Source organism: Chelonia mydas, chromosome 11 (genome assembly GCF_015237465.2).
Source record: "Chelonia mydas isolate rCheMyd1 chromosome 11, rCheMyd1.pri.v2, whole genome shotgun sequence".
Taxonomy (NCBI): Eukaryota; Metazoa; Chordata; order Testudines; family Cheloniidae; genus Chelonia; species Chelonia mydas.
In genome coordinates this window covers 66963218-66989011 of record NC_051251.2, presented here as the reverse complement: position 1 = coordinate 66989011, position 25794 = coordinate 66963218, and the positions used below count along the sequence as shown (strand labels likewise).

The 25794-nt window shown below is 41.3% G+C and overlaps 2 protein-coding genes across 7 annotated transcripts in view; both read right to left on the bottom strand.

Annotated features, from left to right (window-relative positions):
• Positions 1-1786, bottom strand: part of VWC2L (von Willebrand factor C domain containing 2 like) — a 125998-nt gene extending 124212 nt beyond the window's left edge. For both annotated transcript variants that reach the window (XM_027830473.3, XM_007068306.3), the window contains exon 1: positions 1242-1786. The gene's annotated coding sequence lies outside the window, so the exon portion shown is untranslated. The remainder of the gene's footprint in view (positions 1-1241) is intronic.
• A 545-nt stretch (positions 1787-2331) lies between these two features.
• Positions 2332-25794, bottom strand: part of SPAG16 (sperm associated antigen 16) — a 710758-nt gene continuing 687295 nt past the window's right edge. For 2 of the 5 annotated variants that reach the window (XM_043524952.1, XM_043524951.1), the window contains one exon: positions 2332-2680. In XM_043524952.1, coding sequence (XP_043380887.1) covers positions 2505-2680 — 176 coding nt within the window. In that variant the 3' untranslated portion in view covers positions 2332-2504. The remainder of the gene's footprint in view (positions 2681-25794) is intronic. The other 3 variants (XM_037912653.2, XM_043524953.1, XM_043524954.1) reach the window with 2 other exon arrangements.

The window sequence follows — 25794 nt, the reverse complement described above, 5'->3', positions numbered from 1 at the left end:
AATGATTGACTGATCTGAAAAGGGAGGAGAGCCTGGCCCTGGCCCAGGAAGAATTAGGCACAAAAGAAAGACTCAGCACATACTTTCCTGTTACATTATTGTCTGTGTTGTGTGTCACATCACTGTCACCAATGCACGCAGTCTCAATTCTTTTCTAAATGCCATTCAGATGCCAGTGTAACGGCAGCAGGAAAACAGTCTCTCACCTGTTTTCAGATAACTGGGCAGGGAATGGCTGTCCTATAGTCAAAAGTATTTGTAGGAAACTTTTTATGAACTGAAAAAAGATTAGCTTTATGTTTATTAATAGTGAGGCTTGCAGTATCTGCTAATAGCATACACACAAATACATGAATATAGGTATGTGTATTTACACACACACACACATCTGTAGAAATGCACACATATTTATATGGATATCTATTTCCTCTTCCCTCAAAAGAAACATTTCCTGTATACTCCGATTTTTGGTGAGTATTGATGTTAAATGGTTATATTAAAAAAATCCGTCAAAAAGAATGAATCTGGAGAAAGCTAGAACCTCACGAGAGAAGCTAAGGGATCCTGCTAAAAAAGGCAGTTTTTCTAAAGCTACTATAGGGGGAAACACCGGATATTACACAAGCTTTGTCAAAATCAAAAGATATCCTCTTAATTCAAGTTCTAGATATGATTTTATCACAAGGGTAAGGTACTGTAGTACCTTCAGCAAGAACTGTTATAACATGCTGTTTGCGGGGAAGGTGGGGGGGGGGGGGGGGGGGGGAAGTGTGATGCACACAGATAAGTCTGCATCATAGAACTGGAGAGTAAAGAGTTTTGCCCACCTAGAAGCCACAGGTAGGCATCAATTTTCTAAGCTCAGGTAAGTGGAGATTTAAGGGGGGGTGGGGTGGGAAACAGCCATCAGGAAAGCAATTGATATTTGAGGTAATGTGAAAGGATCCAACCAACCCAATAACCCTATCCCCGTTTGCTGGTCAGGCACTAAAAATGAAAGGATTACATATAAATCAATGCTGCAGCCTGTGCTCCTCGTTAGGAATTTCGAAGACCCAGGCTAAGGCATGGGAGGGAAACGGACCCCACTGCAGCTCCCTTCTAGGGAAGGGCTTTCACCAAGTAAACAAACCCGGCTCAGCTACGACTCACTTTAGCAGTTCAACTTTTCCATCCTTTCTCGTGACCGGCTAAGCCGGTGAGCAAAGGCAGATCTCCCCCAGAGACTCGTGGCTACTCACCTAGCAGGCTCGGGGTGTCAAGCTGCCAGGTGCGGGGGGTGGGGGGGTCACAGGCCAACCTGGACGAGAAGGTCAGCAGTCTCCTAGCCAAAGCAGCTCCTCTGGATCACATTTTCAGCGCCGAGCCCCGGGCAATCCCTTTCCCTCCACCGCCGGCAGCCCCCGCGGCAGGGGCGCGGAGCTTTCGCCCGGCGTTCAGCGGTCAAAGCAAGCGGCAGCTCCAGAGGCGAGGCTGCCTCGCAGCCGGCCAGTCTCCGGCATCGCGCCCGACTTGCCCCGTGGCCCCGCGGCTCCCCGGCGGCGCTGTTCCGCAGCGGGGCTGGCTTAGGCGGAGGAGCCCGGGCGCGGCAGCCGGCGCCGGCTGGGGGAGCGCAGAGCCAGCCCCGGCTGGGAGGCAGCCGGCACCATCCCCCGACGCCGCCTCCACCGGCTCTCCGGGCGCTGCCCCCCGCGGGCAACGGGAGCAACTTTCCCCGGGGCGGGCTTCAGCCCCGCAGCCGCGTGGCCGGGCGCACGGTGCCCGCCGCCGGGGTCCCTTCAGCACCGCGGCCAGCGCTCCGCATGGCGAGCCGGGCGCGGAAACTAAGAGCCCTTCCTGGGACGGCCCATTTCCGCGGGGGCCAGAGCCGAGACTACACACAGGGGGCAGCCCCCGCTCCCCACCCCTCCCCGGTCCCGATCTGCTCAATCCGGAGCCGGGGGGCGCTCCGCCGGTCAGCCCGCAGGGCTCAGATTTCAGCTCCCTGCAGCTACTGGAGGGGGAGGCAGAGAGGAGCGACCAGGCGCCTCTCGCCAGCTCCCCTCGCCCTGCCGGCGATCAACCCGGTCGCTGCAGGAAAGGGGGGGAAAGCCCCACGTTGCTGCATTATTCAAACTTCGGAGCGGCTGGCAGGCTAGAAGGGGGGTTGGGGGAGGTAGGCGGGGAGGGGTGCGGGGCGGGGGGGGGGTGTAGCCGAGTTCTTGTGGCTCGCGCTGTGTTACAGTCAAAACCGGCCTCCTTGCAATTCGTCTGGGCTGGCATTAGGCGTCATTGTAAAGCTACTTCTCCAGCAGCACCCAGAGGTTGCTCCCGGTGTTCAGAAAGACACACTTCAGCACAGAGAGACATTCGGGATTTTATTTGGATCAGAGGCAGAGTTAGATGCATTTCACGCAATTACAGCTCAGCCAACAATGAGGGCGAAGGCATTTAGCTGGTGGATCGCTGCTGGCATGGTGTCCAAGCATCCCCCCCAACCTGAGATGACATCCAGGGGGGCTCACTCAGCTCCAGAGTCGAACAGTTCCATCCGAGCCCCCCGAAAGCAGGTGCTCCGCCTTGTGATCAAAGACAACGCTCTGCACCTCCTCCTCGTGGCCCACCAAGCTGGAAAGCTGCCCCGACTTGAGCTCCAGAGTCTTCACCGTGCCGTCGTTGCTCGCCAGGGCCACGACGTGACCTGGAATTCAGAGCAAAGTCATCAGAGTTCTAGAAGGCGACCTGGGGGAGCAAAGGCTCCAGCTGTGAAGTCTGATGCTGTGGACTCTTGCTTGAAATGCACCCACATCTAGCAGGCCACCCTGTCCGGCTCATCTCACTCCTTGAGAGGAAAGGGACATCCTTCAATAATAACAGAGGAGATTTCAGAGTGATTCAGTGAAGCTGAGGACCTGGACTCGCTGCTCATTGGGAAGGCAGCTATTCTATTTTAATTTTGGTTCAATGATTTAGGGCCAGATTCTGATACTCTGGCTGAGAAGCACTTTAGTCCACAGGTAGTTTCACTCAAACCAGTCAGCACTCCTGGATTAAGGTGTCATATCGCCCAAATGAACCAGAATCCAGCAGACATTAATGTTGATATTCCCAGCATAATAAATAAAGGTGCCTAGGTGAGTTTAGGCATCTAAATTCCATTGGACTTTAGTAGGAGTTGAGCACATAAGTCCCTTAGGTTCCAGTGAAAACTCCCAGCCTAATTAAACAGTCAATATAGAAGTGGATACAGCAGTTAAATGGGGGGCAGGGGGGAGAAGGGGGGCTTAAAGAATCCAAAGCTTCCTTGCACTTATTTTTAAAACAAGCAGTCTCTATATTTTATCAGTCCAAACAAGCCCAGTATGTTTTTATAAGTTTATTATTTTGCAGTTGAAATAAAAAGCATGGCCAACAGCTGGTAAGTGATACATTTGAATCACCCCTTGTTTTCTCGGCCATCAGATGAGAGAAACTCTCTCTGCTTCGAAATTAACTGCAATAATCAGGATCTTCACATATGTCCGTACACACAAAACAATAACAGTACCCAACAACAACAAAATCAATACATTCATTTCAAGGCAGATATGGTCTGCTCAACAAAGCCATCATTGTATTTCAAGTCATGATTTGGGTCAAACACCTTTAGCTATTAGAGGCAGGTTCAATATACCCTCTGAATGATTATGGCCCTTTTTTATGTATTGGTACTTTTTTTTTTCCCTGAAAGCAAAGACATATCACCCATAGAAGCTGACTTAATGGTGACATTGACAAAGTCAATGCGGTATTGAAGCAAAAGTTTTTGAGGAAGAGTAGGGAAAACAGGTCCAAGTGTTGCCACACTTACTCCATGAATAGCTGATCAGGACTTAGGAGCAAACACAAGTGTGTGGGAAGAATCTGGCTCAAAAGAAAATGTAATTTTAATGATGATGAAGCCACAAGGATTTGTGTATCAGAATCTGATGTAAATTTTATCCTGGAAATATATTGTCCGTCCTTTCAGAATAATTCACGACAATGATGTCTCTTGTTATGCTCACCACAATAGGATGGCTTCATCTGACAGCGTATGAGGTAAACAAATGCCATTTTCTTCATTTATCAAGTGAAACATTCCGGCAAAATAATCTCAAAAATGCATTGAGAACATTTAATCACAGGTTATGCCTGGAGTGGTCATGGCTATTTGTACAAGAGGTGGAAGTATGGAAGTAGAGCTAACCATGATAAATATGCCTTATTTGCAAACCTTTATAACTACCGGGCTTCTTCATCTAAAACAAAGCCTGACACAGCAAAGATCTGTAGGATGGATTAGGGTGTCCAAAGCACCAGATGCGAATATTTATTATAAACTCTCTTTTAGCAAGTCTTTGCAAGTCTTTGCTGACAGAAGCATTACATATGGATTTCACTTGCAACCAGACTCTATAGGCAATTGCTGGGAGGTTTTCCCTAAGAGGCAGACAAATGACTTTTAGCTCGGAGTCTTAACGTTGAAACAGCTGGGTAGGGAGTTACTGTCACATTTCATCTTTTTAAAAAAGTAACAAATGCATATATTCAAAAGAGAGAGGATTTGGACAGTCCCAGTTAACGTTCGGAAAGTAAAATCCATCCAAACTGATATTTGAAACAATAAACTTATTTGTCTAGTTAAAATTCTCGCTGACTACTGTACAAGGGGAATAGGACAGGCCCTAACAGTGCATCTTTATAACCTTTGCCAGCTAAATCATATGCCTGAAAGATACAGATATTTATGTTATTTGGTTGGGGTATGTGAACATCTGAAAATGTTAGTGAAATACAGTAACAATTAGCTAGATGGCGCAGTAGTGATCAAAGAAGTATGTGTCTGATAGCTAGTACTCTCTGGGAAAAATGTTTGGGGGTATGTAAGTGTTAGTGGAGAATGGTTCCTTTCACCCACCTTCAATGCTAGCCAATTTATGGCGCATTGCTATTGTGGACTATGAACAAAGCAACTTATTTGCTCTGGAGCAGAAGGGTGTATGAGTGAATGTGTGAGTGAGTGAAACAGCAAATGAGGGGCAGAGGGCACATAATGGGAATGTCTCATTTCCGTTACCCTTTATGTCAACACTGATCTACCTGTTCATGATGATTTGCTGATTATAAAGTAAATGTACTCCCTCCTTCCTGCCCAAACGAAATTTTTCTTGTTTCAAAGAGAAAACAAATTACATTTTATTGCTGATCAAAATGTTTTCCAACCAGCAAACCACACAAAAACTATTACATGATTATCATGTAAAAATCTATTTACAATTGGCGTTTTTACGAAGCACATTTATCTGTACGGCAACAAAGACACCTTGATGCAGCACTCCTGGGAAGAAAAAAATATGGCATACCATGTAGTTCTATAGAGTCTATGGGCCAAATCCTCAGCTAGTGTAAATCCCCATAGCTGGACTGAAGTCCATAGAACTATACTGATTCACATCAGCTGAGTATCTGGCCCACTGTGTTAAAGCATCAAGATTGAGAACAACACGTAATGCCACGGAAGACCCTAAAGAGTTCGAACCATTTGCAAGGCCTTTGCTGGAGCCACACTGATAGTGGTTCCTGCACAGCACTGGGCACACAGTTAGCAAAGGTAGACCATTGCCTCTGGCTGTCCCATGACCAGCCCTGAACCCCTGCCTCCTTCTCATTCTGTGAGGCAAGAGGAATGACTCAGCAGGTCTTCACGGGGCCCTATCTACACTGTCAGTTTAGCACTGATGCAGCTAAGTTGCTGTTGGCCATTGTTGGAATACAGGAACTAATGTTTTTTAATATACACACGCCAACTCACCTGAGGTGGCATGTTACTCTCTCAGAGCAGTGTAAGCTACAACGTAATTTGCCTCACAAAGTACTCTGGAAGTGCCTGTGTAAACATGGCATCTTCCCACTCAGCAGATCTGATAACCTCTGCATACTCAGAACCATTTCTGCTGACATTAATGACAAAAATAAGACTGTACTGTTTTACTCCTGTTAGCCTTGCTGAGCCAACACAGTTAAGAGAATGAGCTGGATTCTATTCCTGCTTATACATCATCAACAGAATTGTTAATAAGTTCCAGGCTGTTACACCTGTGCAACCCTGTTGCCAATAATTGGTCACAGGAGTGTCATAATTTGTTCCTCTGGATCCTTATTACAGGTGATGATGCATTAGAAGGAAAGGACCTGCTTGATTTTGAGATCCCAATGTCAGGAAGCAGGGCTAGCAAAGAGGGTGGGAAAGCAACTGAGCACATTAGATCAGGAGTCACAGAGACAATAAGCATGGAAACTCAGGCTGCCATTTTTGCTGTCATTGCTCAAAGCAGGACTGTGCACACTTATTTTTGCCTTCATCAGCAGTAATACTCATGAACAGATGGAGGGTACAGGACGGGCAGCTAGACAGTCAATGGCAGTAGAGTACTGGCACTGGGGATGTGCTAGGAGTAATATGGCTCCAAAAGGGGCACTGCAAAATACTTTGAGACCTCTGGGGTCTGAACTCCGTCTACTCTAGCATTCACTCCAGGGATACTGCTAATGCAGCTACACTGTTCCTGCCTGTGACTAGAATAGGGGTAATTGTTCTTGTTCAGCTGACTGGTGTTAGCACCAATGTGAATCACTGTGCAGACAGAAGGCCACAGGACATGGGCCTGTTCTTATGACCATGTTAGTTATACTTGCTCCTTGCTTTACAGTGGAAAAAAATGCCAGAAGCCACTAGAGATCATAATGGTGGGATATATTCATAACATTCCCTGTTGCATATGTGTTTGGTATCTGTTATGTCTGTTCCTTCCCTCTCTACTGGCCAGCAGCATAGAGCTTAATTTCCCTTGTACAGACCATATAAGGGCTTGCAGCAGATATATAATGTGTGGGAGTCTATGACTGTATGGTCACATTTCTTCTCTGTTCTTCCTTGACTTTTTCTGAGTGATTAGGGCCTTCTGATCCTTTCCGTCCAAATGCAGAGAAAGGGAACAGAGCATATGGCCTCAGCAGCTGAATTAGCTATCTCCACACTGTTCCCAAATTCCAGTGTACAACAAGCGAAGAGCTGTTCTTGGACTCCAGTTGTAAGCTCCTGCATGGTAGCTTGTCATGCTGCCATTTACAGATTAGCCAAGATCTTTATTTTAGACACTGATTAATTACAAGCATAATCCTGAAGTTTTGGCCAGATCTATACCTGAAAAATGATAAAATCTTGAAGATCATTGCAATTCTCCCCTTGCCCTCTTATCAACATTGCCCTTTTAGAAAGACTGCACATACAAAACATACCCCTGGGTGTTCTCTCTTGAGAATAGAGGTGCAATATCAATCAGTTAGCACCTCAAAAGATGTTATAACTTTTTGTTTTATGGGCCAGACCTCATTTGGTGTATGGCCATTGATCGAGTTATGCTGATTTATACCACCTGAGGATCTGGCCTTATAACTTAAGGAATATATGTAAGATTTTGGAGCTAGAGACATTTTATACACATATGATAATAAGAGACCAACTTCTGATCTTTCGTACACTGATACAAATGAAGAGTAACTCCAGTGAAGTTTATGCACTGGGATAAAGCCAATATGAGTCCAAAGTCACGGCCATTATATGTTTAACTAAATTTGATTTTAAGTTCTACGGAAGCAGGGATCTGTATTTTTATTTCCTTGACTATAAAGAGCCATAAACACCAATGATGCTAAGTAAATAACAATAACAATAATGAAACCACTTTATATAAATACAGTATGAAATCCATCTCATAATATGAATTGTTGGCTACATGTAAAATAGTGTTGAAGCAGTTTAATTTAATTTGTTACTGCATGACAGATTTCTTCAGAACACAAAACTAGACAAGATTAATTTGCTGGGCTGATAAAGCCAAATTACCGAGGGTAGAGGGAACAAGACCTGTACTTGTCAAAGGACAAAAAAATTGACAATTCATATTCCAGGAGATCCTAATAGAAATCAAAGCAATGATTACCAGCTGTCTTTGTAAAATGAATTCGGAGCGAAGCTCTGCCAAGACAACATTAGGCCACGCTTTACGATGCGACGTATCCAAGTATCCATAAACAATGCCATTTTTGCAATGGAATAGCCTAAAAAGCAGACTGTTTTACTGATATTTGGCTTTGACATTTGATAAATCATGTTGACCGAAGCCTTAGATTTTTTGTTATTAAAGGAACAAGTCACAATCCCAAAGGCTGTTTTGCAGTTAATGTATCAAACAGAAACTGAGCCCGCCATAGAAAACACTCCAACAGATCTAACCTAATTTGCTTTCTACTTCCCTACTAAATCGTGCTATAGGCTTAGACTATTATGGCAAAACGTCCACGTCAAACCAAAGACAAATGAGGGGCTGGTTGATTGGAATCATAAGATAATACTTATGTTGAAGCACTGGATTTTTCTTCAGGCAAATGAATGTAGAAATTATACATCTAATTTAATTATTGAATACTCTGAATATTTCTGTTTTAGCAGCACCAAGCTGCCTAGTGCCTCTACAGAATTTTGGTAGCATGAATGCTAAATGCCACACACAAATCAATCAACCAACCAACTACTTAATGTTTCCTATTAGACTGAGACATTAGTGCTGATAAACCAGAATATAAATAGCATTATTTCTGTCTTTAATTCAATTATTTGTGTAGACCCAGTATTAATTCTTTGGCTTATTTGTGGAACAGAACAAGAAATGCATACAAAAATCATGTAAAACTCTCCCTCAGCCTTTATTCATATAAGTAGTCAATACTTATATTGACTATTCATGAAAATGAAGAATACAAGACTTGGATCATTGTTTCTAATGAAAGAAGGAAGTAATAAAATAATTATATTTCTCACTGAAAACAAACCAAGAGCAACAGGTTTCCCAATTTAACACCACCAGCTCTGCTTAAAACTGTAAGCAAAGAATTCTTCAAAGAAAGAAACCCAGTCATTTCATATTTCATTCAATTACAGGTGTCTTGCATGAATTTTAGCTATTCTGTTTATCGTTGCTGCACAGGGAAGAAGCCTGAAACTATTACAACAAGGAGGAAACTATTGTGTGTAGCATAGATGAAATAACATGTCACAGAAAGAAAGCAAAGCTTTGATCAATATGAAAATGATTTTTATACACATCAGAACCAATTCAAAGCAATTCTCCGGGATCAATATAGATAGACAGAAATGCTTCTCAGCATTTATTACCTGTGGAGGGAATTATTGATTACCTCCATTGATTTCTTCTCTGTATGTGGAGAGGCATCTGTTGTTTTTCCAGAAAGATGCCTCAAAGTGAAAAGTATCAAGAAACTACTTATATTTTAAGGATTTACATTAATGGTTCAAGCAGTGTCATTACTCAGGACTTTGCAACCCCATTCAAAGAGAGGTGAAATATAATTTAGCTTATTTTTAGCACATGATTGTTAGTCAATACAATGTATTGTAAGAGAAGTTGCTTTGAAACCTTACTTGCAACTCATCTTTTAAAGTACACATTGTACCAAATATGTTTTCACAGCCTGTCCCCTTTGTAAAGCATTCCTTTTGTCAAAAGCATTTGGTAAAAAAAGGGGAGAAAAGGGAGAGGCTAAATTCCTTGCTGGTGTAAGCAGCTGAAATTTCACTGGAGCCAATGGAGCTACCACAATTTACATCATCATTACTATATCCTATATTACCATAGTGCCTAGAGGACGCAATCACGGATTGGGTCCCCATTGTGCTAGGCACTGTACAAAAAGATGGTCCCTTACGCAGTTTGCAACCCAACTCAAAGACTAGAAACAACAGGTGGCCAATGGATCGGGCAGTACAAGGTAAAATGGGACAACTGTAAATATAATAATCTGTGGTCAGACGGCCTACCCATTGCCAAATGCCTTGTAGGCATCATGGTAGGAGGAAAGGACTTGGCTCTAAATTTACAGACCCTTACCTGCTTTGAATCTGAGGAGCTGATTGAAGCCAATTTACATCAGCTGAGGATCTGGCCCACAAAGTTTAAATTTAGTGTGAAATCGCACCAGCACTTATTTTTGGGAACTTTTGGGGAGTAGGAATTAATGGAAGGGAAGGCATCCGAACACACCTGTGACTTTACAGGCAAATGAAGGGCTAGCCTCAGTCAGAGTAGATAAAATGTTTAACAGCTGTTGCAAAGTGTGATTGTAGTGGCTGTAGATAAAATTGTTCATTACTGTCATACCACGCAGAATGTTATTTACCAAGCAACTGATTTGCACCATACGAAAGATGTTTTATATATGTTTTTGTTCTATAAACAGCTTTCAACAAATACAGTAATTATTTCTTGTCTTCCAAACGTAAACTATGTTTTGCTTAGGAATGCACTTCTTTGACATTGCTATAATTCCTAAACTCTAGCAGCACATGAATAAATCCTTTGAAACAATCTTCTCTTGCTAGTAACAACACATACCCCTTCCCCTCACCCACACAGAGCTTTTAGTTAAGTTTTTCACAAGAGAGAATGAAGAAGAATGTTCTCAAGAAGGTGCTAATTCATATGGAATAATTTACAAAATATTATAGTAACTCAGTCCAAGATAATTGGGAAAGAAAGAAAGGACTTCAAGAATTTGCTGACACAGGGAATGGTTTTTAATGAGTTGTTACTGAACTAACTTAGTTCCTGTTAAGAAATCACTGATTTTTCTCTCAGAAATAGCTAAATCAAAGACGCTAGAGATCTGGCAATGTGCATTAGGAAAAATTACAATTATCTACAAGCACTTAAACTGCTGAGTCATCTTATTGATGCAAAATGTCCCATTGAATTCAATGCGATTACTCTCATGCGTAAGCGTTTGCAGGATCAGGGCCTTACTTTGCAAATAGAGAAATTTTATTGTGATTCTGTATTTTTTATTGTTTTCAGATAAACCAACTGCAAAACACATAAAGGGAGAAGGAGACAATCAACAGAAAGAAAATAGAAATACACAGAGTCCCAGGCTCAGGAAGGTACTTAAGGCCTAACTTTAAGCACATGAGTTGTGGTAGGTAGGGAATTCTTACTATGGACAGATCCACTTTCATTTGGTTTTTTAACAGGACTGAAACTGTTGGAGCCTTGTTAGGGGAAATTTAGCTTTTTATGGTTGACTGAGGGTATATAAAGGCAGGACCCAGATTTACTAGACTCAACTATTCAGGGAAGAGAACTGTAACAGGAATTAATGCCAGAGAAAAAAATACTTTTAGGCAAATTCCTCAATAGAAATTTAGGAATGTGTAGGGGGCTTTTAGTGAAACATTGAATGATCCACCTTGTGGCGGTGATGGGTCATCAGGACAGAGTGATGGTGCTGCATCAGAATGGGGACATCGGTTCCACATCAGCTGGTTATACTTCAGTCCCTTTGCATGGAGGGTTGTCCCTAGCAAGAGATGGGCATACTATAGGATATATCCATAAGCATTTAGTTTTTGGAGAGTAAGGGATCTGGTCAGCATTTGGCAAATTTAAATGGAGCACACTGTTTAGCTCTGATTATGCTTCTATAAAGAAAACTTGACCTAGATGGAGAGGCATTCTTTCCAAAGCTTGAACAGTTCTCAGAACTTGACAAATTGCTTTTTGGTAAAAAATATATATATATATATATCACTGGAAAGTTACTCAAAGCAGAGAAAGCAGGTATCTGATAGGAGAAAATCCTTTATCCAAAGAGACTTAAAAAAGACTTTACAAGATCCTGGACAATTAGTGTACAGTTATTTTTCAGCTGAACATGAATTTGTTTAAATTAGATTTTATTTGGCCTTTTGGTGGTATTTATTGTTTTCAAACTGGTTGCTTCTTAAGAAAAGAAAAGTGGAATATGTTGGAGGACAGTTTTTAGATGTCACTTTTCAAGTGAAGTTGTGAAGACACATTCACCATTCAGCACTAGATCTAGAAGGATGAGCTCATGGCTCACTTTCTACAAACAACCAGTTCTATCTCTTATCTATGAATGGCAGTATTTCATTATCTTTTATATCCACCTGGAAGAAAAACAAATTGTATTTGCATCTAGTAGGAATAGCTTTGTCTAAATATCAATTTTATATATTTATATATGTGCATGTATGTTCACCTGTGCAACAGAATACAAGATTAAGTACATGGCAGATGGCATTCTGGTAAACAGTGAAAAGATCATTAACTCTGCTTAGAATTTCCTAACAGCAGGTAATTGAAGAGAGCAAACATAGGTGAGGATTTATAGCCATTTATGTTTAGTTTGTGTAAGTGTTTGGGGTGGAATATCTGGTACTCTTCAACTGCTGTAGTACAAAGAGGGTATTCTCATGGAGAAGATAAAAAGTGCACTATTAAGAAAATAGGATGGAATAGGATCCAATAATGACTTCACACTGCCTTGGTCTCTGATGTTGTCTCTTAGGCCCAGCTGTTCTGGTAGTAACCACACACAGGAATTATCCTTAAGCTGAAAAGAATAACAGATCAAGGGCTGGGATATTCAAAGGGACCTAAGGGAGTTGGGCACCCAATTTCCATCAATTTTCAATAGCAGGTAGGTGTCTAACCTATCAAAGCACTTTAACAAGGTGAATTTGGAGAGGTAAACTACAGAAGCCATTGAAATAGAGCAAGAAATGGATCATCAGAGAAATGAATAGTTTTTAGTTTTTTGGTAGTGATTAGTTAGACCTGTATGTCAACTAAGTGGTATTTCACCTGCACAATGTCCACTGGTATAAACTAATTCAGTCTGTTCATCTGATTTCTCAAAATGTTATGGTGATGTATGTATACACATAAAGTTGCTGGGTTCGGGTGCATTGAGAAGTAAGGAGGCTTTTTATTTTTGTGATGGGGGTCTCAACAGAGAAGAAGTGTGGGAGAGTGCCTGCTCTTGCTTTGGACAACTCAGGAAGATCCTAGTTTCTTTGCATATTGACAGGCATGACTGACACAATTTCTGCACACTTGGAGTGAAATATTTTTCTTGGACAGAAAGGTCAGCAGTTTTATCATGCGCAGACCTGGGGGACTGATAGCCAGACATTTGAAATTGGCTGTTAAAGCCACTGTAGTGTTACCTCTGTATTTGGCAATTGCCACTGTGACCAGTTCTGGTGTCCACAATTCAAGAATGATGTTGATAAATTGGAGAGGGATCACTGAAGAGCCACGAGAATGACTAAGGATTGGGAAACATGTCTTAAAGTGATAGACTGAAGGAGCTCAATCTATTTAGCTTAACAAAGAGAAGGCTAAGGGATGACGTGAACTGTCTGGAAGTACCTACATAGTGGAAGAGAAATTTGATAATAAAGGGCCAGTCTGGCAGACAAAGGTATAACACGATCCAATGGCTCCAATTTAACAGTGAAGTTAATGAACCATTGGAACAACTTACCAAGGGTACTGGTAAATTCTCCATCACTGGAAATATTTAAATCAAGATTGGATGTTTTTCTAAAAAAATATGTTCTAGTTCTAACAGGAATCAATTCAGGGAAGTTCTCTGGCCTATGTTATATGGGTCAGACTAGATGATCACAGTGGTCCCCTCTGGCTTTATAATCTATGAATCTAAACATCGGACTGGCCCAATAGACATTGGTAATGATCGCACATTTGTCGGAATATTAATGATATTACGATGCTGAGTCAATGGGAAGCAGTACGAAGACATGTCAGAGTAAGGACTCGATCAATAATTGTGGTCTGAGGAACTTCAGAGAATGTGACGTTAATAACATTGCTGTTATAGCTGGCAGGGCAAGGAGATGACAAGAAAATGTCAAATGTTAAAATTCTGCAAGAGTGAAAGGTGACTGCAGAAATGAGTAATGATCAGTATAATCTGCTGATCTTCACAAATGAATTAATTATCATAAAATTATCTAAATGAGGTCCTAAGATGAAACTCCATTCGCAGGGACATTTTCCACAATAATTTCTGATCAAGTGGAAAGTATCCGAATTACAGTTAGGGTTCAAGTTAAACCATCACTTTTAATAACAATTTTTATTCTTCTATTAAAATTGCACAAATGAAATTTCAATTTAAATGAATAAATACTGGACATTGCGCAATACCTTCTCCAAAATGTATTAGTTACTTCTTTGATAGTTCAAGCAACTTTCCTACAACAGTCTGGGAGAAACAAATCCTGATGTGAATATGTTAACTAAAACATCTTACCTTACCTTTCTAAGTGTTCTGGGAAACCTAGAATAATATAAGCGATAGCAAAGTGCATGTTACAAATTGGAATTTACACTGGACTTCTTTAGAATTGGGATGCAAAATGGCCTACACTATTAGAGGTCAGTATGATGTCCAGCTAAAAGATCAGGGCATTCATATTATTCCAGTTGCAAGAATTCTATCTTTTTTTACTGGCCTAAGAAAGGGGTTAAATATCTCAATATATAGACATAGATTTTCTGTCATTTCACAATGCAATATTTCTGTTGCGTTTTATAAACAACAGAAAGACAGCAAGATATTCAAAAACCTGTCTCTGTCTAATAGAAACACAATTTTCAGAAGCACTAGTAGAATATAAAATAACCCTCTTTTTATTAATATTCTACTCCTCTCTCTCTTTTTGGATGCCTGCAGTCATTCAATACAAGCCTCTTTGATCCTCCTTTCTTTCTCAAGTGATAATATGGATATGCAAGAGGAGTACGAGATCAGACCAGGATGTAAGTAATGACTTGTTTTCCCCATGGATCCCTGTATGTGTCATCTATTCAACCTTATCATTAGCTTAAAGAATGAAGGGCCAGATTTTTAATGGGATTTAGGTACTTTAAGATGCAGACGGGTGCCTAGTGGATTTTCAAAAAGACTTAGGCATCTAACTATCATATTTCCATTGAAATCATGGGAATTAGAGATGTGGGCACTTTTGAAAATACCACTGGATGCCTAAACACCTTTAAAAATCTGGCCCCCATTAGCCAGTGTCCACTACTGAACCTGGATCTTCATGGCAGGGTGCAGTCTCTAACACTGAGGTAATGCACTTCTTGTCTCTGCTGTACTTCTAACTGGTTGTACTTAACACCTCCCTCTCTAATACAATTCCCTTGGCTCCTAGAAAAGACTTATAGAGTGCACTGAGCCTAATGACATTTCAGATGTGGCCCTCATTTATGATGAAGGATGCGTGAGATTAAAGTGGAATCAGGTGGTCGAGAGTTGTTGTCAGTTGTTCTGCAGGCGTGGATGTCAAGCTCAATTTTAGTCTTATAAGAATTTAAACTCATTGTAATCAGATGCATATAAATGACCTCAGGTGAAAAGGAGTTTGGAAAAAATAAACATTTTGCTTCACCTCACAAGTTGCAACCTTCGCTCCCAAACATTTTTACCCTGGAGTTAGCACATAGAATAAAGCACTTGTGTTTTCCTCGGGCTGGATTATAGAGGAAGCTGCTGATAAACACATGTTTTGAGCTCTAATGCTTCTAGTATTCATCTTCCATTTGCATCAAATTAGCTGATGAAACAATTCCATTTTGGCTATTAAGTTAGTTTGCAAGACCAGAAGTAAATGAATAAAGACGGAGATCGTTATTCATCAGGTTGATCTTGTGTTTAAGGAATGGGATTGAAATACAGAAGACCTTGGTTCAATGCCTGGTTCTGCTACAGACTTCTTGTGTGTCCTTGGGCCAATAACTTATTCCTCATCTGTAAAATGGGGATAATAATGCTCCCTTTCTCAGATGTTTTGTCCCTTTCGATTGAAAGTTATTCAGGGCAGGAACAGTATCTTATTCTGCTGGTTCAGTATCTAGCACAATGGAGCCCCAAACTGCGCTGAAACCCTGCGGTGCTACTGTAGTATAAATAAATCATAATAATTGGTTTAAGAGGTTTCTTTCATGTAGATTATTACGAAATGATTGGCACCTAAATGTTTTGCCCTGTAAACAACTAAAATGTGTTTTACTGTGATAGTGAAAGAACACAGATTTAGAAACTGGGTTTAATAAAATGGTTTCCAGGGAAAAACTTAAAACAGAGGTTCTGCCCTTAACATAAGCATGTTATTGTCAACAATGGCACAAGGAAGAACCAGGGAAGGAGATGCGGCTTGTTCTTTTACCTAAACATTCCTACTACTGTCATTTTTCAGGTTTGTCATATTCACTGTCTTGACAGTGCAAACACTACTCTGTAAAATCTGTCAAAGAGGCCAGTTGATTTCCTATATCTTCTGACACTTGCAGCTCTTTAATATCAGCCTGTCAGAACACCTAAGAGAAAGACAGGTGCTTACTTGTTCAGTACTGTTACTGTGACTGCCATCACACATACTTTAATCATTAGCCTTATACTATGAAATTCTGACTTTTATACCCTTGGAGTTCCATGCTGTAAAATGATACTAGCATAAATCTATCTTATGGGTCAGCTAGCTCACTTGCCCAGGGAACTATATTTATAAAATGAATCCTTTGTATTTTATGAACTGTATATTATTTTTTCTAAAATTTTCTTCTGTGATCCGTTACTTTCCCTGTTGTTTTTTGTAACTCTTTATTGAATTTATGATACCCACGGGTGAAACTCAGTTGGGTAACAGTCTTCTCTATCTTAAACCAAGGTAGATTAGGCACAGTCATGAGCAACAGGTAGTGCACCAACTCAAGAGTAGCCCTGGAAGGCACTGGACTCAGAGAAACCTCTCTAAGCCACATCTCCTTCCCTGGTTCCTCCTTGTGCCACGCTTATCAGCAGCACAAAGCCACACCCCCTGTGCAGGCTCAGCTCTTCTGGTCAATGAGGAGCCAAAGAACTGCCCATTCCTAACCCAGCTGTTCCGGGGGGGGAGTAAATAGGACCCACTTCTTCCATGGAGGATAGGTCCATCAGTGGCTATTAGCCAAGATGCAACCCCATTCTCTGGGTGTCCCTAAGCCTGTGACTACCAGATGCTAGGACTGGACAACAGGTGATGAATCACTCGATAATTGCGCTGTTCTGTTCATTCTCTCTGAGGCATCTGGCTGCTGTTGAAAGACAGGATACTGGGCCACTATGATCTGACCCACTGTGGTCATTTTTATGTTCTTATGTTTCATGAAACCTTCCACACCTGAACTGTTACCCCATATATTGTATCTGAGTTGAATTGTAAGTGCTTTGAAGCAGGCACTGTGTATTTTTGTGTGCTCTACAAAATACTGCATATTTAGCTTTCAGACCTGAATGAGTATTATTACAAATACTGAAGCATTTTTCCTTATTGAAGTGCAGTAATATCAAGGTATAGCCAGAACAATTATAACAATTCTCAAATTAGTTATTGGGGTGCAACATGCACTTGTAACACACAAGTTCTTTTTCAGGTGGTTGCTTTGAATTAATTAAGAAGATGAAATTGATAAATCACACAGAGAAACTTTATAAGCTTTTGATAACTGTGACAGGGTGCTGAGTGAGAAGCACTTAGTCAGCCCCTGCCACTCCAGCCCCAATCAAAGGGGAATGGATTGGGGCTGGTTGGACAGCCCTGTGTCTACCTGGTAATGGGCAGCACCTGCCAGCCTCCTTAGCCAGGGCTATAAAGGCTGGCAGGAAGCCGGAAGAAGTGGGGAAGAGAAAGGTCAGGCACAGACGGAGGTGGGAGCCTTCTGGTCTGTTGCTGGCCAGGCCTGAACTTGGAAAGTTGGCTGCAAAACCTGTACATAGGTGGAAACTGGTGGCAGGAAAACAACGGTAAATAAAGAACTCTGGTGTTGCATCAAGCTGAGGCATTCCTGACTGATTGGAGAGGGCAACAGGGGCAGAAACCAGAGGGGCCCAGCGTGCTCCTTGCTACAATAACACAGACAAATGTAACTGAAATCTTCGAAAAATCAGGATACATAAGTATAAAAATAAGGTAAGTACAGTAAAGTGGCTTCCTGCACTGTTCATACTTATAATCTTACATTGTGCATACTTACAACCTTCTGGAGACCTTTAGAAACAAAGATGGAAGAAAATATAAGTGGAGATCACCCCAAGAAGAAAGTGCTGACCTAGGCTTCGTACCTGGCTGTCCCATGTCATCCCCATGTCCTAACAGGCTGGATAACCACATCTTTTATACACTTTTCCTATTCCACCCACGCACGTCTGGGACCATATCTGATGAGGTTTCGGACCCTGCCCATGTGTGATATTCTGGCTACCCATAGTTAAACTTCCGACCATTATCACCCTCATTTGTGTCAATTAACGTCCCAATAATTTTGATATGTCAATGCAGTTAGCTCCATAGTTACTTTATTGAAAAAGTTCCCTACAAGTAGGGTGACGAGATGTCCCGTTTTCAAAGGGACAGTCCCGTTTTTTGGGACTTTTTCTTATATAGGCGCCTATGTCCCTTTTTTCACAGTTGCTATCTGGTCACCCTACCTACGAGGCTATTGGATGTTCATTTCTGGGTTACCTCTTTATCACACAATGCATTGCTAACCTATCACAAGAGACACATTGCAAAGTTTTATAACATTAGATCAAACACATAATACTCTTGCTAGCTTATACCATCTGCCAACTTCTACTGGGCCTCACTTTAAACCCTTAACACTTAATGCTGAAGACATTTAGCAGGCCTATTTTTAAAACACGTATTTTGGTTCTTTTGTTTGCTGTTATAGTTTCAGTCGCTTCCATTTTGATTTCTATACACATGCTTAGCAGATAGATTACATTTTACCCAAAAAATATCAGGTCAGGGGTCAACAGTCAACAAAATAAATGGATTGCTGTACATTCCTATGAACATTCGGCTCAGCATATCCTAATTAGGTACGTGGGAATCGTTTCTAACAGAAAAGCTTGCAGTTAGTCCTGACTATTTTATAAACCCCCTGTCCAATGCAAATTTTAAACTTTTTAAAGAAAATAAAGCAACCCAAATATAAACATACACCACCACCACCACAAACAACCCTGCCCTGTCTACTATTTTGAACTAACAACAGATCAGTCCACAAATAGTGTGTTAATTGTGAGCACTGCCAGAGCCACTGCTTTCTGGAACTGGAGCAACTACATTCTCCAGTTTTCATGACATTAAAATGAAAGCCCGAGTCACTTCTTTATCTCACTGCTGTGTTACAGGAAGAACACACACAGATATGGGTAATATACACACTGTCATTCTAAGAAAAGCCAAGGCTGTGTGCGAAGAGCATGGTTATTACACGTGCCCAGCAAAAGAAACAAACATCCTGTGTGCTTTCCCCTTCTTTGCAGAAAAGGCCTTCATAAATTCTTCTCTGGCAAACAAGAGGCAATGATGTTACTACAGAATTGATGGGAAGCATATGTTTCATGTAGAGGAAGACAACAATTCAAGTAGGTGGTGCACACAGTGATCATCATATTGAAAAAGCTGCTGGTTTAAAGCAGATGAGACTTGTGCTCTGATATATATAATTTTTTCCTTGTGAATTCTATTCATAAGATGATATGAAAAACATTTCTCAGGTAACAAGATGTTCCTAAAAGCAACTAATGTTCAATGTTTAATTCATCACTGAATTATCTTGAAATAGATTAGACATTAAACAATATGAAATTTCCATCAAACAACACTTTTGCTGTGTCTCCTTTTCTTCCCATTGTAAATGAGCCTTGGGTCCCACTGTCATAGGGCCAAGTCTGCAGTAAGGGCAAATCCACATAGTTTCATTAACTTCAACTCTTTCTTTTAAGAGAGCTTCCTGAGCTACAAAGTTTGGGTCCAAATCCAGACCTGGACTCACCCAAACTTCTGGAGTGTTCAGATCTGGAGTTCTGGTTTTGCCCATTACATCAGAAGAAGCCAGGCTCAATGTTCCGATTCAAACTTTCCCAAAGTTCACAGGTATTTGGAGCCAGAACTTTGGTATGGTTCCAGGTCTGATTTTCCTTAGACAGTGTTAATGTTAGGTCTATGGAGTTAGTTTTGATGTCACAACAACTTTAAACAAAGCTAAAGCAACCACACAGGGACACGTGAAATGGAATTTCAACAACAGAATCTTTCTTCCAAATTGTTGCTCTGCAATTGAAAAAATGCCTTTCACATGGACCTGAAATTGTATCCAGAATGGTCAAAAATTCTGCTGCTTACAGACTAAGGTCGAGAGCCTATCCTCAGATCTGAATGCAGTATCAAATGCGTGAGAGTGCATCTAAAAGGCCTGCTCTGAAGCTTTTGTTTCTTTGTTCTTACTGCTGCTTGCAAACTCAAGGAGAGAATATTTAAAGCAGAGGTCAGATGAAATATTTGTTATGAAAACTCACCATGCAAACTCCATTCAATTTAATATTTTGTGATATCCCCTTGACATCTTATCAACTTACACTTGAACTGTACTGTTTACCTTTGCTCCCAAGCCCTCTCCACTTCCCATTCTTATAACTGATGAACACATCACTATCTTCCCTCTAGCTCAGACCCTGAGCACCACCTTCAGTTCTCTCCACTCCTTCCCCGCATGCATCCAGGCTGTGTCTAAATCTTACTGCGGCTCCCTTTGTGACATCTTTAGCTCATCACTTCCTGTTCTCATTACTGAGACCTCCTCTTCCTCCCAGACACCTACAGTCCTCCCATCCTCCTTTTCCCAGTACAAAATGCAGCTACTAAGATACTTTTCTTTGCCTGATCTTATCATGTCACTCTCCTCCACTGCCCACCCCCACCAAATCCAATTCAAACGTCTCATTGTCCAGAGCCCTGCATAGCTCTGTATTACTAATCCACCCATCTCTTTCCACGTCACCCTCTTCCCCTTCTGTTTCTCAGTACCCCATTTGTCTGAATCACATACAACTTCCTCCACTCAGTCTTCCACTGGGAGAATGGAAGAGATCACCTAGGGGAGTTACTCCATTTAATTATTTAATGCAATTTAATTGAACTTCAAAATACAGTCATGATGAAACTCACAAGGGAGAAGTTAGAATTAATAGAGGGCTGTGTTCAAACAAACTGTCTTGTGGACACCACCCCTGCATGCGCTGTTATGCAAACTACAACCCCCTTCCCATCTGCAATTATGAAATATCACTATAGGAATTGGTTATATGGAGTAGCAGATTAAGAAATATGGCAAGTATAGGAATATTAGGAAAGTGATGTCTTTTTAGCTGTCTTTAAATGCCATTTAGCAGCTGGCGAGTAGAAAGGAGAAGCCAGCCCCATGAAAAGACCACTAGGAAGGAGTGTTGAAGAAGAGCAGAAATGGGAAGACTATGAGAGACAATGGGGGATGGTTAGACGGATAAGAGGAGACCCAGAAGAACGCAACACTATGAAAACTCAGAGAGAGGAGAGCGTGCAGTAAAGAAGGCAGCACAGTTTGGGAGAGCTGAGATATTTCACCACATATCTGATGAAAGACAGAAAGAAAAAGAATGGTTTTTGTTAGCTCTCTGGAGTTCTACTATGAGAAGTTCCAAGCCTTAATAGACAACTTGTTGACATCTTCTTCAAAAACTCAAAGAGATTTCAATGTAATCAATTTTAACTAATGCTCCGAATCGTCCACTGTAAGGAAGATTTTGTTCAGCAGAGTTCATTCTGCTCCAGCACATCATACAGATGCGATTTATTTTTAATACTACATAATGATTCCCTTATGGCTGTTAAGAGACCAAAGCTTGCAGTGTAACCTGCTGCAAGTCTGAATGCTTGAGCTGGCGGTATTCTGAATAGAGAGCCTAGAATGCAGTAATAATGCAGGGGGAAACTGAAGAGACGGGGGAGTGCTGTCTTACTCACAACCCCTCCACTCCCAAGTGAACACATTTTTCTCACATCTAAACCATCACGCCACCTTTTAGATAGAGGAGAATCGAACCCTGCGAATTTTGTCTGAGCAATCACTCAATGGAAGAATAGGACTTTACTAAAGGATCAGTTGCATGAGTTCAGAAACAAAGCTGCTGCTTCTGAATTTTAGCAGCATTCTCACTGGTTGTGACCATGAAATGCAAAAGGGTACAATTTGAGTGAGTGAGAATCAGTGTGCTGTTGTCTGGTTCCTTGAGTGGTGAAAGGTTTTGTTCTCTGCTGTTCACTTCCCACAGCACATTAAACTTTTGGTGAACTGCTGATTAAATCTTTGATGCTTAAATAATAATCATCAGTGTAAGAAAATGATTTCACCATCACAATCTACTGATTTGGATATAATGAACCAGATTTCTGCTCCTGGTATAAATACAGTTTAATCTAAAAATGAGTCTCCCATCCACTCTTAAAAAGCAATTATGACAAAACAGCATTATATAAGAATCAGTTGCTTATCACAGAGACATAATACATCCAGCATTTATGAGAATGCCTCCACATGCAAGGGGCAGAGAACAGTGGGGGGAAAATCAGTTACTCCATTTAATTATTTAATGCAATTTAATTGAACTTCAAAATACAGTCATGATGAAACTCACAAGGGAGAAGTTAGGATTAATAGAGGGCTGTGTTCAAACAAACTGTCTTGTGGACACCACCCCTGCATGTGCTGTTATGCAAACTACAACCCCCTTCCCATCTGCAATTATGAAATATCACTATAGGAATTGGTTATATGGAGTAGCAGATTAAGAAATATGGCAAGTATAGGAATATTAGGAAAGTGATGTCTTTTTAGCTGTCTTTAAATGCCATTTAGCAGCTGGCGAGTAGAAAGGAGAAGCCAGCCCCATGTGACCAGCCAGCTTCTTGAAGAATGCCACCACATACTCTGTGGACCCACAATGGTCTATGGAGCTCACTTGGAGAGTCACTGACACTTTTCATGAGTTCTAAGAGGAGTTAGCTTTAAGTCTGAAGTTACAGAATTCTCTAAATTAGAATCATAGAATATCAGCGTTGGAGGGACCTCAGAAGGTCATCTAGTCCAACCCCCTTCTCAAAGCAGGACCAATCCCCAATATTTGCCCCAGATCCCTAAATGGCCCCCTCAAGGATTGAACTCACAACCCTGGGTTTAGCAGGCCAATGCTCAAACCACTGAGTTATCCCTCCCCACCCACCTGAGTGACCAAGTAGATGGGTTGCTGTGGGTCTAGCTGCTAAAGATTACATTCTGTAGAAAACTGCATCTTCTCTTACTCCCTGGAAGATTTGGAGCCCCAAAGTTTAAAAATGTAGAAATTCAGTGGGGCAGTGAAATTGAGTGTTTTGCGCAAGACCACAGAGGGAGTTGAAGGCAGATTCAGCATGAGGACCTTGATTCCCAGTCTGGTGCTCAAAACGCTCAACCACACCTCTCTCTTGTGACAGTAAATGTCCTTTTGGAATTCTCCCAGTACGACGTTTAGTGATATGAATGCAACATCACAAGCCAAGTTTTCAGCTGCGACATTCCACCTTGGCAGCAGAATGCCTCGGAAGAAAGCTCAGGGTGTGACATGCCTTTCACTGCTCTGAGAGACATACACCCCTCACAAAATGCTCAAGTCACCTCCTATGTTCTGCATCAGCAGTTTCCATTCACTTTTGTCTCCCATATGTGAAGTCCAGAAATAGTTAAACAACATGAAGAGTATTTCTAATGGATTGTGTTATTAACGTGTATTGAATTGTGCTGGGATTAGTTATGAAATGATAACTAATACCCACATTATATCTGACAGAGATTAAAAGCCTACATGTGGATGAGCCTAATCCACTCATTGCTTTATGGACCCAAAGTCCTTCAGACAGTGTTACAAATCCACCTGTTCCTCAGCACTGAAATTAGCATTTAGATCTAAATTAGCTGAAGATGTATAAAATCACATTTACTCTAGTAACAAGTACATGGACTGTATTATGGTGATGCAATGTGCTCCTGATCCACTAACTTCACAACAGAAAATTAACAGTAATACTGACACACAGGGCTATAGTCTTCCCTTTCTTTTCCAAACATGTCACCATTTTGGGATCTTCAAGCACAGGTATGCTAGTTACTTAGGACCAGAAGCAGGTCATGGGCCTGAATGGCTTGATGACTCTCTTTCCTATACATGTTTTACTATATAAGTTCTCTCAAACTTTAGTTTTCTACACCAGACATATATGATTGTCTTATCTTGCCTAAAGGGGGATAGAAGTTGCCTGGTTCTACTATAGTTTTTGGTGGAGGCAGCTTCTAGGAACCCCAACTGTAAGTGATATTCTGCTTGTGGTGCTACAAGTGTGGGATGTAAGAACAGAACTGGTCAGGTAAAGAGTTTCAAATGTGACTAGTGATTTCGGGTACCTCAAGTTATGGACTCCAACCAGAGACACTTTAACAGGCCCTGATTTTTAAAGAGTGCTGTGCACATGCCCTCTGAAAATGGAGCCCCTTAAAAAGTGTTTCAGCTGGGCCCTCAGAAATCACCCAAATCACTGTTCACTGTTGAAAATCTTGGCCTGAGTTTTAAATGAACCAATACATAAAAGAAGTTGGGTCTGAGTGGAAATTTGGTGAGTAAATATCAATGAGTTGCTTTTTAAACTCTAGATTGTAGCGACTTCTGAATAAGAAGGGTGGGTACAGGAACTTGAAACTGTTTTGAATTTATCAGCTCGGGTTTTTTCTGAACTGATTGATAATTAACAGGTATAAAGGATAAATTAAGAGGTGCCGACTGGTTTAAACTGGTTTTGGGGCAAGAGCTGAGTGATTGTCCTCAGACAAAGGCATAGGAGATAATACAAATAAATCAAGTTAGCAATATGTCACCATGAGCTGTGAGAGGACAGAATAGAGGCAGTAATAGAGTAAAGAAGAAATTAAAGGGAAGCGAGTTAGGGCTAAAATGGGCTAGGTGTTGAGTGACAGCAGGGAAACAAGGGACCGGACAGGACAAATAATGTACGTGGAGAGAAGAGAAGTGAATGTATTGCTGATGACTGAGTGCTGTGTTATATTTCTGGCTATTAGACTGTTGATATCAGAGAGTGAGTGTGGAGCATTGTTTGGAAATTAGGGCTCAGGGAGAATGACTATGCAGCTGAAGAGTAGAGTCAATAATGTCTCCTGAGAAAGATAAATATGAACAGCTCATTAATGATAGATGGTTGGGTGGTGTATTTCGAAGGAGAGCGCACAGAGGGGGAGCAGCAGGTTATAATGAGTTACATAGCAAGTGTGCCATTTAGCACACTGGATTGAACGGTGACAGACAACGTAACAGTAAGGGATGTGGTTGTAAGTAAAATTACATCTGGATTACAACTGAGGGGGAGTGATTTCAGATAGGTTTGAGGCATGGAGTAACTGCTCAGGGAAATGTGGATAATGGGCTTTTGGCATCTAATAAGGGTGGTTAAAGCTGGAGGTAGGGAAGAAGCAATCTGAGGGGAAAAATCAGAGGAGATAATGTTAGGCAGCTTGCAGTGTTATGTGGACAGTAAGTTCTGCCAGCATCCACAGTCAATTGCCAGTCTAATATAAAAGTTTGGAGATGACAGGTAAATTGATGCAGAAAACATGAAGGAACTGGTAGAAGTCCTATATGATGCTGGAATAAATTACACTGAAGGAAGAAAGCTCCAAGATAAGATTCAATCACTGCTATTCTTGGGGGCCTATTTTTCTCCAGAAGATTCAATTAACTCCCATTGACTTTAATAGGATCTCTGGAATTGAAGGAAAGTTGCATTTGTCTGGTTGATGTCAGTCACTGGTAGAAGGAGAAGGGGTGAAAATATGAACAGAATACATGAAGATTGGAAATATGTCTTTCTAGTCAAGTGGGCTGGTATCCTGGGATGAGCTATAGCTCAGTCTGCCT